General features: G+C 39.8%; 1 protein-coding gene across 2 annotated transcripts in view; it reads left to right on the top strand.

The window, feature by feature from the left end:
* Positions 1–17975, top strand: part of camsap2b (calmodulin regulated spectrin-associated protein family, member 2b) — a 73078-nt gene that overhangs the window by 47604 nt on the left and 7499 nt on the right. For both annotated transcript variants that reach the window (XM_072669370.1, XM_072669369.1), the window contains exons 5-14: positions 1516–1657; positions 3315–3454; positions 10835–10925; positions 11106–11190; positions 11303–11328; positions 11770–11839; positions 11961–12215; positions 12363–14196; positions 16142–16278; positions 17299–17519. In XM_072669370.1, coding sequence (XP_072525471.1) covers positions 1516–1657; positions 3315–3454; positions 10835–10925; positions 11106–11190; positions 11303–11328; positions 11770–11839; positions 11961–12215; positions 12363–14196; positions 16142–16278; positions 17299–17519 — 3001 coding nt within the window. The remainder of the gene's footprint in view (positions 1–1515; positions 1658–3314; positions 3455–10834; positions 10926–11105; positions 11191–11302; positions 11329–11769; positions 11840–11960; positions 12216–12362; positions 14197–16141; positions 16279–17298; positions 17520–17975) is intronic.

The following is a 17975-nucleotide window of genomic DNA, read 5'->3' as shown; positions in this document are numbered from 1 at the left end:
CTGCAACGGCAGTTGTTGTCAATAAATAGTACTCCTAACATCTAAATAATGCTATTGAAAACTAAAGAGGCCAGTCAAACACTACTGCAGTTATGGATTGAGTATCATTTACTCAGATCACATAAGAAATAGGTTCGGAAAGAATTGTGTTATCCTTAGAACAAGTACACAATACAGACAAAGCTGTATAGCATTTGTAATTGAACAGTTTCTTTATAGGCTCCCTTGTTAAGTTAAATAAAAAGATGTATGAATGTAACTATGGTATGACTGAATAGAAACAGTAGTTTAAGGTTTCTGTTGTTGTGTACCAATATAATCTTTAGCTTAAACAAAATGAAAAACATTCTTTCATATGGGCTGCGTTTATTAAAGTAAAATAAATATAATTTAGTCTAGCAGTTCTATTTAAATTAAACAATATTGTAAAGTATATTGCTCCAATTGCTCCAACTGGTACATATCCTTTAGATGCCTGTAACTAATTACCTGACGTTTAAGTTATGATTAAAATATGTTCAAATGCAATATTGCATGTTATCTTTAGAGTTAGAAGACTGTTCTGTTTAAAAATGTTCATATGCTAGCTGGCTATATGGTTTCTTGCATCAGAGCATGTGATCATGCTCTGTGAAAATATGCGAAAATATATGGAAAAGCATTGAGGGCCTTAACCTGGTGTATAATTAAAGGCTGTGACTTGTGAGCTTTGAATGAATGAACTTTAGAGATAAGACTAACAATCATCTAGTTCATCTTTTGGTTAAGGTCTGAGACACAGAATGAAAAATTAAAATATGGAACCTTGATAAAGTCAACATATGTATCCATAAAAGGCAATAATCATAGATTCTCAGAATATCAGTATCACTGTGAGTAGTAGGTACAGGTTCTTAGTTTTAAAAGACATAAGAAAAAAGTTATTTGTCCATGTTAGTTAACACAGTCCTGGAACATGCCACGTTGTGTTTTTTCGTGCAGTAACACACCCACTCAAGAAGTGTGTTAAAGCTGGGTAGACACTGCAATACGCAGTGCATGGTTACTCCCCAGTACAGCATCGATTTGTCCCTGTAGTCCTTTTAGTCTTTTGCACGCCATCACTGCCACCTATCATTCCTTCCCCCAGAGTCCATTAATAATTCCTTGCTTAGACTCACAGAAGTGTGTGTGTGTGTGTGTATGTGTGTGTGTGTGTGTGTGTGAGTGTATGTTTTAAATACAGATGAATCTCCTGCCTTCCTTGCTTCTCTCTGTCTTCAAGAGTTGAATATTGTTGCTGTCACATTAAAAACTCTTATCTCCATTTTTGCTGTTTTGGCAGTGGTTCACAACAAAAGGATCAGTAGAAATGCTTCCAAATCACTTAATTTTTTGCATTGACTTCCACTGAAAGTTAAGAAAGTCTTTTCATTTTGGAGATCTGAGTTTTTTTGTATGACAGTGGCGATATATTTCTTATATGTACTGTATGATGTCCCCATATTTACCTTGGTAGTGTTTTGTGTCACACAGACACGGTACAAGAGGGAGGACTCTAAAGCTCAGACTGCACTCTGTCTCCCTCTGGTGGACAACCTACTAAAGGACAACACTGATGGCTGTGCTTTGGCTGCACTGCTGCATTTCTACTGCCCAAATGCGGTGCCACTGGAAGGTACTTTTTTTTGTAAATGATTTAAGTGAATACAGACCAGTCTTTCTCTTGCATACTTGTGTCCATCCTGAGTGTGTCAAAGTCAAAGGGAAATCAATGACAGATTAATTGGCTGTGTAATCCACCATTTTTAGATATAATGGGTTGGGACAACATAAGCTTTGCATTTTGTATAGATATGGGACTGTGGGACTGTTTAAATAAATGAATGTGAAAAAAATACAGATATGGAGTGGTGTTGGTGAAAGAGCTCAGAGAGGCAAGACCTGGTAGGCATAGATAGCATTGCCGCACACCCTAAATAGGCCCCAGTATTCACAAAGACTGCCACACTTATGGTGGGTTTCCCAGTCAGGGGTTAAGCCTAGTCATGGACTGGATTCGTAATAATGTGTAGCCAAAAACACATAATGCTCATACATTTACCCAGTCATATTCATCCCTCTACCCCATTTGATATTTGTATATCCATAGACGATACGGTGCACTCATTTGTAACACAGTAGTAAAGCTGCTTTATTTAGGTAAAATATTCTAGGCTGAACATATTTTTAATATATGACGCTATAAACTGATGCATGATTTTTTTGCCCACTTTTTTGAAGTATGTATTATCTATGTGTATTATAATGCATTTTATAATCGTCATGTATTAGCTACACACTTCCATTGTACTACTTTAGCATGCCTCATTGCTGCACGTTGACAATGCCTGCCACCACTACAAATGTAGCATAGATTGCAATGGGGTGAAATAGCCTAAGAAAGGATTACAGTTGGATCAGACTTAGCATAGCTGATTGCTAACCATGAAACAGGGTTCATCCGTTCTGAACCTTGAAGGACCAGAGTTCAGAATGGTTTAGTCATGTCGATTTCTGCTGGATTTCAACACACAATTCAAATCTTTTAGATGTGCTAGAATACAGCCTTCCAGGACCAGTATAGAGTATCCTTACATAACGACTAGGGCTGCATGATTATAGGAAAAAAAACAAACAAACATTGCAATATTATGTTGTTCTGCAATATAAATATATATATATATATATATATATCTTTTTTATATGTGAGTATTGTGCATGTGTACATTGCGATAACGATGCTAACACAGTATATTGTGCAGCTTTAATCACAGTATGCCAGAATTGGGACATTGGTACATAATGGTTAAACAGTCAACACTTACAGTTAGAAAGTGGGAGATGAATAGACGGGGGTGGAAAAACAATACAGTACTGGTACTATTCCACAGAGAGAGGTGCTCTGTAGTCCTCTGGCAATTCTGATAAAAAAAAGTTCTGATAAAAGCTTAATCAGAACTGAATTAATCTTTTTAGATCAGATCAGGACTGTTTGAAACTTCCTAGAGGAATTGGGATAGTCGTTTCGATGATGGTGTCTGGAAGAAAATAAGGATTAAGGAATGTAGAAAAAGGAAGGAAATGTAGAGAAGGAGAGAGAGGGGAGAGAATTGAAGGAAAGGAGAGAAGGAGAGGGTGGAAGCGGGACCAGTAGATGTTTTTCGAACATAAACACTTCCCACCCTCTCAGCATTCCACTCTCGACATCACAAGTTTCCTTCCTGCCTGCCCCCACACTCAAGTCTCTGCGATTTCGTTGGCCAGTCACACATTCTGTTCCCGCCCCAATGCAGATATCTGCGTGAAGGAGACCATGTCATTGGCCGACAGCCTCTACAACCTACAGCTGATCCAGGACTTCTGCAGGGAGAATCTGAACAACTGCTGCCACTTCACTCTGGAGGACATGCTGTACGCCTCTAGCTCCATCAAGGTAAGACCTGAAGGAAGACCCATAAACACAGTCTTTACAGTGCTTATATTCCTTTTAAATAATTAAAGTTACTTAGAGTCCTTAAAGCTGGTTTGTGAGCAACTTCTGAAAGCAACTTTTTAATGACTTCTTGTTGAGTACAGTCATTAATATTAAAATATATTTGTGTACCTACTTAAAAGCTTAGTTTAAGGGTATTTGCAGTAAAGTCATGTATTGATGATAGCTGAAGGACCTCTAAGAGATATAGTAGCCTGGTAAGTTAGAGATTGTTTAAATATTGTAGCTTTTGAAGGTTTGCTCTAAAATATAAAGGTTCTTCAAATGTTTCTTTTAGTAATGTCCTGGAAGAACAACCTATAGTTCTTAAATACGTCTGCGAGTGTGAAGAGTTTCTTAAGTTTTTTTTACTTTACCAGTAACATATTTACAAAAATGGTTATTTAGGGAACCAAAAGTGGTTTTCTGACATTGCTCTATTTTTGAGAGTGTGGTGTTGATCTGATATGATCAGGAAAGTTTGAATTGGAATTTAGAGTAAGGTTTTGTGGAAATTGTATTATTTGCCATTATTTATATTAATTATGTTGCGTTATAATGAGCGTATATATTTTGAATATATACAAAATATATATAATATATATTTTGAGTATATACTTGAACTGTGCGTCATTTTTTAGTTAGTCTTTTTTCCTCAGTCTATATATTTCTTCTTGTAGGGAAGGCAATAGAGTGTTTGAGCAGTTTGAGCACTGTAGGATTGACATGGCTACCTTAAGTAAAGGAGTTTAGTTAAAAGTAGCAGTTCTTTACTTAAGCCATTTTTTAAGCTTAGACATTTAATAAAGAAAAAATGGGGTTGAACTCAGTATCATCCAGTACTTAATGATTCAGTACTGGTATCAGAAATGAAAGGTAATGAAGGACTACTTTGATTTTCTTAAGTGTTCTGTTGTCTGGTGAGACAGTTCAGTGTTCTGATACTTCAGGAGCTCGGTGATCAACTGATTAAGCCTGTGTCTGTAGAGGTGTAGGAAATGGATGGCTGTGTGTGGAGGAGAGGCTGATGTGGGAGGGAGAACTGAGTAGTGCGTTGTTTAAATATGACTGTTTGGAAGAACTGAGTCATGAGTGTGTGCGAGTGTGATATTTACAGCTGGAGAACTGTTTGTGGCCGTGTGTATGTCTGGTCTGTGTAAGACGACGTAATACGCTGGCAATGTGCAATGAAAGTGATGCACCCAGTGCAGACTGGGTCATGTTCATGTAACGGTTGTTTTAGATGCTTTTTTCCCCATGCACTATGTGGACAAAAGTATTAGGACACTTGCTTTCTCATTGTTTCTTCCAAAATAAAGGGTATTAAAAAGCTTATTCTGCTTTTGTTGCAGTAACTGTCTCTACTGTCCAGGAAAGGCTTTTCTACTAGATTTTGGAGCATTGCTGTGAGGATTTGATTGCATTCAATGACAAAAGTGTTAGTGAAGTCAAGATATTGGATGATCACCTCCCCACCTCGTCCCTATATCCTCTGCTAATCCCAAAAGTATTGTATGGAGCACCATCCATCATTCCAGAGAGCACAGTTCCAGAAATTAATGTATCAAACCTACATTCCAAGTATCAAACTGTTTTGGCACCTCGGTTCATTTAGATACTATCTTAATAGATACACATAGAATTAGAATTTATTAGAATTCGAACAATAGAATTTATCATCAAATTTATTATAGCATTATTGTAGAGATTCATTTCATTTTACCATTACCCAAAATGTTTCATTTAGATCTTTTGTTCTTACTGTTTTGTCATTTTTAATATATTTCTGCTATGTTTTTTATTTTCAGTCCCTTTTTAAATGAAGTTATGTAAGAACTAAAAGTTAGGGAGTAGGGCAATCTCCTCTCCATTACTATGTACACTATAAAATGCTCCTCTCCTTCTCATGACAAAAATTGGCCTTGGGTCCCATCAGCTCGAAGCCTCCCAAAACTCCAGCCCAAATTTCTCGAGTTCGGCTTCCTTGCCTCAGCCAAGCAAGTGTGGTCCGCACTTCGCACTTCAAACACTACATTAGAAATCAGGGTCAACCTTGGTTGATTGATAAACAGCAGATATCTACCTGTATCTGCTTTTCAGATATATTTATGAAAAAATGTATCATCAAATGAAGATAAGTAAACTTCAGTTTCTCAGCTGGATGTTCCTCCATGGTTTTGGGTCTAGCAAACTGCTGATAGAAGCTACATGTTCCTAGATGGATTGGAATCTAGCAGACTTCATGGGCATGAGTTCATGGCCCGATAATAGCTGGATGTTCCTGGATAAAATATAATTTAGCTAACTTTAGTTTCTATGTTGATAGAAGCTGGATATTGCTGGATAGCATATGGACTAGTAAGGTTGACAAATATTGGTGGGGGGGGCGGACATTGTGAAAAATAGTTTCTGGATGGAATGTTTTTTTTGTCAGTAAGTCAGTAGATGCTTTTACTTTAATGGCTGTGAGTATTAGATATAGTCTTGTAAGCAGAGTCAGAAAATGAAGGGTACGCAAAAGGCCTCTGCAGTGAGATGGAGAGCTACAAAGATGAATAACAAAATGATATCTTGTGAGGGCGGAGGGTGTGTATGTGTGTGTGTCGCTATGCACATTCTAATGGTGTCAGGACGTGCTGACTGCTTTGGTGTTTTGTAATCGCCTGATCTGAAAGAGGCCATGGACTTGGAGGCTTTTGGAGGGAGGGAGACGAAGGAGGACAAGAGGTTGGGCAGAGATACTGAGAGAGATGTTTGTTTTGTTTGTGTGTACTTGTTGTAAACACACAATTGCCAATGGTTCTGTGTTTGTGTTCACCAAAGAATTGCATTTATAATAATTATATTTTCTAAATAAATTGGTTTTTCAGTTTCAGTATGTGTTAAATTACCTCCATTTCTTAATATTGTTCAAGTGAAGATCACATTCCCCATATGTTTAAATAAGTTATAGACAAGATTAGTTTTAGGAGGTGTGGAATATTTTGAGTCTTATTGAGTTTGGAGAAACAACGCATTTGTATCTCCCGTCTTGTGTGTGAGCAGGGGAGATAAAGAGAGAGAGGGAGGGGTGAGAAAGATAGTGGGAGAGAGAGGGAGGAGGGTATTAATAGAGAGAGCTGGTGAATGTTGCCTCTGCTACTGGCACTGAATATTTTAGAGCGGGCCAGCAAAACTACATCTACTGAATCTTAACCAGCTGGCCATTGTGTCTGAGAAAAGGGTCTGAAGCCCTAAAGAAGAGAATGAATAGAGCCAGTGGTCATGTGGTGCCCTCAGTGCATAGGGCATAGAATTACTTAAATGCATTTTTCATGTGTTGTGTTTTGTGTGTGTCTGTGTGTGTTTGAGGGGAAATAGATAACGCATGCCTTCCCGAGACAGTGGCAGCTTGTACCGCATTTCCCAGCAGTTGATCATTATGTAGGAGTTTTTCTGCTCGTTTTAGAAAACACAGACACCTTGTGGTCATGGGATGGAATTACAACACAAGGCCATCTTCTTCAGTTTGGGAATTATGTGAGATTTCTTTCTGAATATATGAACAATGTGAACATGTCCACATAGTTTATTGAGATCTATAGTGTATTATCTAAAAAAAATAGGAGCAGGACTCCAAACTAACGTTTTTCAGAACTATCTCAGAAGCATCCTGAAACTTGCCCACCCTTATATATATTTTTTTAAATTACTGTTGCATTAATTTATTATTATTTTATACAGTCAATATCGTTGGCTGTTTGGCTTATTGTCACATGAATTCAATTCAACTTTATTGTTATTGTACTAAAACAGGCTGGTACAGTACAATGAAACACTGTTAGGCTCAATCTCTGGGGCAGATTAGGTAAGACCTGATACTTTAGTGCAAGGATAATAGACAAAACACAGGCAGGATGTACAGTGAGGACAGTAAGTACAAAGACAACAAATGCAGTAAATACAAAATATACGAACATGTGCAAATGTGTGCATAAAGGCTGGTTGATTAAAGTTCAAACTAAGATACTATACTAATAGTAAAATGGAATAAATGTAAAGTAAGTGTAAAGAAGAGATGTGCTGTGCGTGTTGATGAGGAGTAAAACAGGGAGTTCAGGAGCGAATGCTGAGGTAGACCAGTTATAAATCTGATGTTTTAAACAACATCACATACGTAAACAACGTTTACAGTTATAGCAGCTAGTGCTCAGATAAAGAGAACAGTATACAGCTTGTGTACAGAAAGGGAGTTTCTGCAAAAAAGCTTTCATCGCCAGACGTTGCTGGAAGTCATTATGTCATTATGTGTGTGTATTTATATGTATATAGTGATTGGTTAATGAGCAGTGTTGCAACACAATTATGCAGTTTCACTTTTTTTTTCCATTTTTTCCCATCCAGAGAGACATAAAACAATTCAGTTCGTTAGAATGTGTCCAATAATCAGCCAGGGTATCTGATTTGGTCAGTTATCAGTTAGTAGTTGTAACAAGATCTTTTTATGAGAAGCCCACCACTCAGCTTTGATAACACACTCGATCTCTTACACCTGTTCTATATAAAACACAGCACATCAGGACTTCCTTATGAGCTTAAACATTTCTGCTAGGGGTGTCTTCACAGATAGTATAAGCGAGTTTCATAAATAATACAGCTGCATGTTGCCCTGCACAGCTACGAATGAGTACATTCAGTCCAATATTGGTGATATTATTTTGTAGATTATGTTAAACTTCTGCAGTGAAAACAGTCTCATTTTTAGCATGTGCATGATGTGAATGTCTTCATTACATTACTAAAGTACATATGGCTGCTCCTTACTCCTGGTTTTGAACACGGTTTCGAGAGTTAACACACACAGAATTACTCTTAACCTAGTCTAACTATGGAACGAAAGGACAGCAAAGTAAGGTTCGCTAATCTTACCATCTTTTGTGAACCACATTTGTGTTCATGTGTGTCGGCCTCTACATCAGCGTCTCTGCAGTTAGCCAGTAAGTGGCGCATTTTACTCTCGCTCACTGTGACTTAAGCCTGACTTTTGAAGTTTGTGGTGCAAGCAACAACCACAATTACTTCCTTTAGAGACACTTAAGTTTTACCCCACCAAACACTGTCATCCCAAAAGATCTTTTATCTCGTCCTGTGTGCTATGTTTATCAACCCTAGGGTGACGGGTTAGTCTGGAGCACTGCAGGAAATCGTAAAATTGTAAACCGTTCCCCAGGCTTTATTTAAGAAGTGCCTTCTGTGGTTTTTAGTTGGAACAGGGTAGGCCATCCTTGATTCTGGAGATCAGGCTGTAATGTTTTACTCCCTGTAGTGTTTATCCCTAATCTAACCAGCCTCATCCAGTTAATCATCTTCAAGAGCACTGGAATATCTCAGCAAGACGAATGTGATTTTCCAGACAAGGTCAGATGTGGGAGGTCCCTGCTGGAGGAGATTTCAAATGCCCAGAGCTCAAAAGGAAATCTGTAAACAAACAAAATGACAGCTATTTGTTTTGCAGGTTCATAAAGTAGGACTGTCGCGGTTAAAGTAGTAACCCCACAGGATTTAGGGTGGCGTGATATGCATTTTTACCATTGTCCTTGTATATGTACTCAATTTCACAGACTTCTCTGCTAGCTCACATAACCATTTTGGCCAATCTGGACAAAGCCTGATTGCCGGAGTTTTAGAACATGCCCCTGATGCTCATCAGCTCTGCTGCTTCAGCTCTCCCCACACAATGACTCTAGTAAAAGTGACTGCGCAAATCTGTCTTGTCACAAACAACGTGAAAAGTTTTATCCTCATTGCGCACTAAATTAAACATGTTCCCTTTGTGTGGTTTAGAGAGGACCTGAGTGGGCTAACAATATGCCCAAACGCACCAAACTGGTGCTCTTGGTGCTCGGAGTGATCTACTCGGGCTCTCTAGGGTATGAAGACAGAGGTCATTGTCCAAGTTTTTTTGGTGGTGCTGACGCATTCGCTCACTCTGTCTTTCACTTCCAGCATCTCTTTGAGTGCTTGATTTCTTCTACTCAGTGACATGATAGTTACTCATCTAAACTGGTGAGGCTGCGTTTGGTTTTGTGACCTGCCATTGTTTCCATCTTACAAAATGGCGAAAACATGAACACTGTGATGTGACGGTTGCTTGCCATTTCTTGTGGTTTGCTTGTTAGTAGTGCAATATTGTGAAAGTGCGGTCATCGCAGCCTTATCATAAAGCATTTAAAGTATCACATTTCAAGCAACCATATGCCTCACTTTGGCATTATCCTGAAATACAAATCTGTAAACAGTGTATTGGAAACAATGGCTAAAGGGGTACATGTTATTAGTGAATTGTTATTAGTTAGTTGAAAATGTTATTGTCCTAATGCAATATCATAAATGAGTATCAATGTGAGCAAGATTTTTTGGAAATACTTACAAAAATAAGGCGTTGTATTCAGGGCAGATTTACTGTTGAAGAAAGTAGCCTTGTCATTTAATACTTGTGCAACATGACGCTAATAAAGCATCTGTTCCATAGGACATTTAATCAATCGCTTAGTGCTGCATGCAAGATCTGAGCTGTAATATAGATGATAATGTATGGTTGAGAATTCTGTCAAGCTTAGGCAAAGAATATTGGAGAGGCTAAATGAAAATGTATTCAATATAAGATTTTACACAGGTACTATTAGACGCCATGCAGACATTATAGAATGGGCATAGTTAATTTGTGCTAGAAATGTCTCATAGGGACAGGCATCTTTTTCTTATGACTTTGAAGTGTGCAGTAATGTATCCATTCTGGGGTAAAACTATTTAAATATTGGGAAAATGGCTGGGATTTACACTACCAGCCCCGGCTCTGCCGTCTTGAGGATACAACAAAAATTGATATAACAAATAACAAAAGCTGCTATTATTATATATGCATGTCCTTCTCTATTTTTCTTTTTGTTGTTTTTACAATTAATTACCAGTTTACTAAATGACAATATTATGTATATGTGATGTGCAATGGCTGTTGTATGTCATTAATAATATATCATTTGTATTATGATGGCTCAAATTATACATTTTAACAGTTAACCATTGTCATGATTCACTTTCATTGTCTTTGGAATGGAAAGTCAACATCCAGCAGTTGTTTGTAAGAGTTTGGATATTGCTGTGCTTCGAGTCGTCTGGAACGCCACAGTATTAAATTACTCTGCAGAGGGCTCAAACCTCCGGGGACAGTTAAAACTGGTCTTAGCCATACTTGGATCTCCATACTGTTGGGTACAATCACATTAGAAGCTGCTAGTGTTCTCTCCTTTGCCACTGTTATCCTTTCATGTGTTTGTGTGTTTGTTTGTTTGTTTGTTTTAGAGTAACTACCTTGTGTTTATGGCAGAGCTGTTCTGGTGGTGTGAAGTGGTCAAACCCTCTTTTGTTCAGCCTCGAAAGCTTGAAACCAAAGGTAAGCTTGAAGCTCTAATCCATCAAATTTCCTAGTCCAGTTCTCCTGAACCCCAGTGCATTTTTCTGTTCTATCCTAGTTCTTAACAAGTGCAAGCCAGATCATTAGCATTCACTGTCCATCATTCTATACAGAGCTATAATTTTAATAATGAGCCAGTCCACGTTCCTGTGTTTACAGTTTCTGATCTCGGCCAGTCAACAAAAATGGCTCCCATTACCAAACAAAACCTGATCCACAGACCAGCCAGCCCTGACCAACAGAGGTTTGTCTTGTGTTCTGTTCATGGATTTGTTGTAGGTGTTTACTGTTTGTACTAGTAGCTCAATTTGTTTGGCTTTGTTTGGTTTATTCTGTTTATTTTTGTCTTGTTCTAGGTCTCAGCCAAACACCACCAAATCAAGTAAGCATTGCCAGTGTAGTAAATAAATAGATAAATCCATATAGCCGTCCTTAGTGGAAAGTTGATTTCACCTCTTTCAGTAAAATGAATGACAAAACACAGAATGACAAAAGATGGAATCCACAACAAAAATACAGTCAGCGATTTCCCCTATGCCCTAGACATTTCCTGCTCTAATACACCACTTTCGTCTCAGAAATGGCTTATAATTTAGCTGATTTATTGGATTAGGTGTGTTGGGAGCAGAGTGAACTCTAACATGCAGTCAAGGGGTCCTCCAGAATCAGGGTCGAGAGCCAGATTAATTATTTCAGATTAATAAATTAGATTTAGTCAGGGAAAAGGTGTGCTATAGAGGAGTCCTGTGAGATTAGAGTTATGTGATGAGGCATTACTGTGTCAGTGTATACAATGCAACAGTATATTTTGTTTGTGTTGCAGCAATGATAAAGAGGTCAAACTCCCTGTCATATGTGGATGGGTGTGTGGGAACGTGGCCCAAAGAGAAACGGTCAGTACCACAGGCTTCACCTTCTTACATGTTCCACAAGATTAACTAAGATTAGAGAAGGCAAAGTTTATGTAGTGATGCTAAATCTTTCTCTATATCTTCTCCCCGTTCTCCACCCCAGGTCTTCAGCCCATGGTATCTCCTTTGAGATTCCATTTGATGACCCCGTGGCTTGCCCCTCAGGCCGTGCGTTAAGTCGGTATGCAAGCACAGAAGGCCTGGGATTTAAAGTTCACCATTCATCGCGGGGCATGCGCAGAAACCTCTCCTTCCAGCCTGTTAATGGGAGCACACACTCTCCGTTACGAGAGGAGGAGGATAATGAAGCAGTGTTGCATCCTGGTTCCATCAGACCTCGTGTTAAAACTGACTCTAGGTATTTCTATATTACTTTCATCATACTTTAAAGGCATCCTTAATGTCAGTATATCAGTATGTTTTAGAGTTAATTTGTGTGGGATAATACAACTGTAACATGGAATCATCAGATAAAGTGTTCTAAAATAATCCTCTGCTTCTATAGGTACTCTAATGGAGTACTTCCAGAGGACCATAGTCCCCAGCCTCTGACCCCCACTATGGAGGAGGCCCTGAAGATCATCCATGACTCGGAGCGTCCGCACAGCAGTCTACAGCCCCCTAGTGGGGAAAATGCCTTCTTCTTGCATAGCCAGGACCCTTGTGACCATGGTGCTGCTGACCCTAACTCCAGCCAGCACGACCCTGAGGACAGTCTGTCTAAGGCCCGGGCAGACGATGCAGAGCTAAACTCCACATCCACAGAAATAGACACAGGAATACATGTGCGCACAGAGGACATTCAGGATGGACAGGATGAAGATTCATCCTTGAAGGACTACTCAGACATGGACCAAGACTATGAGGCTCGTTCTTGTCCATTACCAGACACGGGCGGTGGTTTCAGCCCTGTACCGAGCCTGCTCGGAGTCCGGTCCCTGGCCACAAGCTCCGCCTCCTCAATTGGCTCTGCCTCTGCCGTGCGCATGACCAGCTTTGCCGAACAGAAGTTCCGTAAGCTCAACTATGGTGACGGCAGAAGCGGCGGGAACACTCCGGACAGCGAAGTAGGCATCACGCCCAATACAGCAATGCCGAGGTCCGTTACACCTGAAGCCAGAAGTCCTGGTCGGGTCACCTCCCCCCGCGATCCATCCAGCATACTGGTGTCAGAGATGGTGCAACTGAAGATGAAGCTGGAAGAGAAGCGTCGAGCAATCGAGGCCCAGAAGAAGAAAGTGGAAGCTGCCTTCACACGCCACCGCCAAAGGATGGGCCGCACGGCCTTCCTTAACGTTGTTCGACGTAAAGGGGCCACATCACCAATAGGGGGTCATGGCGGAAGTGGTGGAAGTCCTGATGAAGGTGAGAAGAAAAACACTGAAACACAAATTTTAAAAGCGGATCAGGGTGGATCAAGATTAGAAAGATGCAAGCCGGATGGGGCGCCTCTGAGGTCGACCCCAGAGGAAGGAGCAGCTGCGGAAGTGGCAGATTTATCTGAATACACACGCTCTATTGAGCGTCTGAACACGTCCCTGAGTTTCTTGCAGACGGAGATGCAGCGACTGGCGCAGCAGCAGGAACGCATCATGCGCCTTCGTGAGCAGCAGAGCTGGGTGATCTCTCCTCCGCACACACACCCACAAACACAAATGGAGCCATCGCCACGAAAACACCCACTGCGTAGCAGTAGTGCTGTGGGCCGTGGATCCGTGGGGTCCCTTTCCCCAAATCTTTCCTCCACTGGGTCACCCCGAGCCACACAGCGCTCACCCGCCCCTATAAAACGAAAGTCTGCCTCGTTCCATGCCCGGACACCCCGTACCCCGCGGCCCAACGAACTGAAGGTCACGCCATTTAGTCGGATGCTGAACACGCCACAGTCAGTGGACAGTCTGCCCAGACTGCGACGATTCTCCCCGAGCCAAACGCAAACCAGCTCGTTTGCGTACCTGGGACATGACGAGGGACCTGCAAAGGAGGACCAAGTAAATAAAGAAAGAAAATCAGCACTGGAGCCTAAAGACAAGTCACCCAAAGCAAACACAGACGCAGACAAGACTGCTAATAGTGCTCTAGAAAAAGAGAAAGAGGAGGAGATGAAGGAGGTTAGGAAGGATAAGGAGACGACTAAGGTGGAGCCGTCCCTGCCAGTAACTGAGAGTTTGGCAGTCACAACTGACGCAGACCCATTGGAGGCTCAGGTCCAGAGTAAGAAAGATCTGATCGAGGTGCCTCTCTCTGTGCTGAAGCCTGCAGATGACGGGAAAGTGACAGAGAGTGGGGCGGACTTGCACGACCCGGATCAGAAGATGTGTTGTGGGTTCTTCTACAGGGTAAGATTCTTTTTCTGCTCTGACCTCTAACCAGGCTGTTTTATAGCTCAGGGGTGTGCAAGGGTGTGCAATTTTACAATCATTTTGAAAAAAAAGGGGGAAGCAGTGTCATTTTTTTTATTATTGAATTTGATTTTCCCTTTAATTTCCAGGCTTATTACAGCCTGAAGATTAGTGATCAGTGAACACGTGGAAAACAATAAAAGACACAGATTTATATATTACAGTAATAGAAGTGATGAATAAAAGGTTAAACCCATCAATTGATCCTGGACAATTAAGGGGTTAAGGGTGATTTGTGCCAGCAAAGGTGTCGATTGACCAGTGAAAATTGATTTTTAAGATTTTGAATGTTTGATGTGGTAAACATTCATAATCTTGAACTGTTTAGTGCTATTTAGTGCTATTTTAAAACTGGATACCAACCAATTACAAAACACCCCAACCAGAATGTAATCCAATAGCTGTAAACAAAAGGTTTAAAATATAGATCAAGCAAAACCAGGGCCACTAACCCCAGCCTGTACTGCCGTCTGTAAGATGTTCAGGCATGAACGAATATGACTGCTTGACCTGGCGTCCAAGTCCTTTAATTCTCCTTTAGTCTCTCTGGAGGATTATACAGTCTAGCTTTTTGTCACCCTTGGGTTTAGTTTGTTAGTTTATCCCAGATTTATTGCAAAGGGCTGGCATGGTGCAGCTTTTCCAACAAAGCAGGAGCTCACCTGGTCTGTTCTTTAAAGAACAAGACAAACAGATTAAGCAAGTGGAATCCAGTTTGCTCCAGCTTGTTTGGAATAGAAACATGCAGCTACACCGGAACTTTGTGGATAAGATTGGATACCCCTGGTGGATCCAGACCTTTTGTAAGCATGAAAATGTACAGAACTGGACCTTCACAAAAGTTTAGAAACGCAGATTAGAGTGATATAAATGAATATAATAGAGCGCCCCATCTCATACTTTCCATGCAGTGTTACGTTGAGTGCATTAGGTTCTGTGAACTAAGTGTGTTTGCCACTAATAGGCTACTTGAGAGAGCATGTTAGAACCTGTGTGTTTTGTCTCTGAGTATGCCTTTGTACCTCAATGTGTTTTGATTAAGCTTTGTGTGTGTCTGTGTTTTGACTCAAAGTTGAGTGCCTGTGTTATGTATTGTCATGTGAAAAAGTTAGGACACCCCATAAAAACCTTTGTCTTTTTTATATTTAAACACACTGATATTTTATCTTTATTTAAACAATATTAAGAGATGGAGTTAATTGACTAAACACATAAAACTTAAGAAATGTCTAAACATTTGTAAAATGCAATTAATAGAAAAGCTAATTTTCTTGTAAGAAAATGTCAGGACACCGTAATATCTGGTATTTTCCCCCTTGGCTAAAATAACTTTTTACAGTTTACTATAATAATTTTCAATCTCTGACTGAAAGTGTTCCTACTCCTCCATGTAGAATTCTTTCATCTGTGTTCAGCTTTTTTTGACATATGGTCTCACCTTTTTATTAAGTGCCCTCTGATACAATAAAGAATTCCTATTGGATTCTATGTTGGAGAGCTCTTCAGGCCCTCCTGCAGAAAAACAGCCCCCAAACCATGACATTTCCACCTCCATGTTTCACAGTTCATCTGTTTATGCCAAACATGTCCTCTGTTACCGTGTCCCAATAATTTAACTTTAGATTCATCTGTCCACAGCTCATTGTTCCAGATGTCCTGGTCTAGGTCTAGGTGTTCTCTGAATGTTTTTTGACAGCCTCCAAAATCTCTTTTAATGAGGTTTTAATCATCTGCATGGTGCACCTGATTTCCTGTTTCACTTAGGGTTGGATATTTACAGTGGGTCTACACCCTGTGTATGTTTTGACTCATTTACCAACATATATTTTATTTTAATTTAAAAATAATTAAATTGAATTATTTTGTCTCCATTTGTTTTCAGGATGATCAGAAAGGTGAGGAAGACATTGCACAGAAGAGAGCGGCTCTGCTGGAGAAGCGTCTGAGGAGAGAGAAAGAGACGCTGATGAAAAAGCAACAGCAGGAGCAAGAGAGCGAACAGATGAAGGAAGTGGCAAAGTTAGTTTTCTACAGTGGAAGACTGACTGATCCAGACAGTCAACAATTATTTGATCATTTTCTAGTGTAACTGTAATTCTAAAAGAGGAAAGTGTCAATTGCGTATGTATTTTATTTTATAAGGGGTGTCACAGGGTGAAAAACCCTGAGATGTGTAATGCTGGGTGTCTCTATTTATTTTGAATCCACAGTGCAAGATACAGTTTGTTCCACCTAGTGTTATATAGCCACCCCTTAGGTAGTATTACTGGTGTAGTGTAAACGTTAGCATGTTCATTGTCTTTCCGCAACACATACCCTACAACTGTCAAACAGTGACAACACGCCGTCTTCGTCCGATCCAGCGTTCCCTCTCCATTGCTCTTGTAAGTCACTGTGGATTTTTCCAAACAACAGATTCGCAAAAAAAAACAGGCAAATCTTCTCCCTCCTGTGTCATTTGCACTCAGCAAAGTCAGACACCAATCAACTTAGGCCAAGCTTAGTGTAGAGCTCTAGCAAGCTCACTCACATTCTTGAATAATATTCACAGTTTTAGCTCTTTTCATACGGCATAAGATGAAAATAGTCCAGAATGTTGGTTAAATTTTATTTTCAGTTATTTCACTGGCAAACAGAACAGTAAATGACCTTAGTACTATTAACACAAATAAATAGGTAGTTTTTAAATAAATTATAGTTTCAGTGAAATAAAAGAAAAGCAACATTTTAGGCATTTGAAATTGTTTGGTAATGCTTTCTATTTCTATACAAGTGGGCCTTGAGGTTGAAAAGATTGAGAATCCCTCATTTAAACATCCAGTGTGCTGCCAAGAATTTGGAACAACTTCTGTCTTATTGCTGCGGAAATGGACTGCTTACATACTGAAATTTAGTACTAAATCAGATGGATATATTTTTTTGTTACTCAGTAATAATGTGGTCAGTACAATGAATGTACTTAATTTCAGCATCTAGCTGTAGTAAACTATCTTGTCTTAACACACATGAAGTTAGTCTCTGACTCTGAATCTGTTTCAGATTGAAAGCAGAGGAGGAACGTCAGAAGAAAGAGGAAGAGAAGGCAAGACGAGAGTATATCAGAAACGAGTATTTGAGGAGGAAGCAGCTGAAACTCATGGAGGACATGGACAGTGTCATCAGGCCTCGCACTCCAAGCGTCAAACAGAAGAAGCCCCGACCCAAGTCTATGCACAGAGACATCATGGAGTCTCCCAAACCGCCTGCACGGACAAACACAGGTACAGTAGTTGTCAATGTACTCCAAAATCCTGGGGGTACGCAAGAACACTCTTTACACATCTTATGACACATATTTTAAACAGACACAAATAACAAGAGCAGATCAGAAAGCTTAGTCTTACTGCAGAATAGAGGGAAAATCCAAACCTCTGTGTTAGGGCACTGTTACACTGTGCATTTGCACAATAGTCACATTGCAGGATGTGCAATGTCCAATATTTTTGCTGCTTGATATAAAAGGCAAATTTACACTGCTCTTATTTTTCAATACATAACTGCCAGAGGAAAGTTATATCTGCCCAATATTGCTTATTATACTCCAATATTGGACACACCGAGTGCATTACTAATATCATAACATGTTGGACCATTGACATCTTGTGAAATCTGGTGGAAATTCCTGTATTTTTAAAAAACATATAGTGATATATAACACTATGTATTTTTCCAATATT

The sequence above is a fragment of the Salminus brasiliensis genome, chromosome 23 (genome assembly GCF_030463535.1).
Source record: "Salminus brasiliensis chromosome 23, fSalBra1.hap2, whole genome shotgun sequence".
Taxonomy (NCBI): Eukaryota; Metazoa; Chordata; class Actinopteri; order Characiformes; family Bryconidae; genus Salminus; species Salminus brasiliensis.
This window is presented reverse-complemented; position numbering and strand designations above follow the sequence as displayed.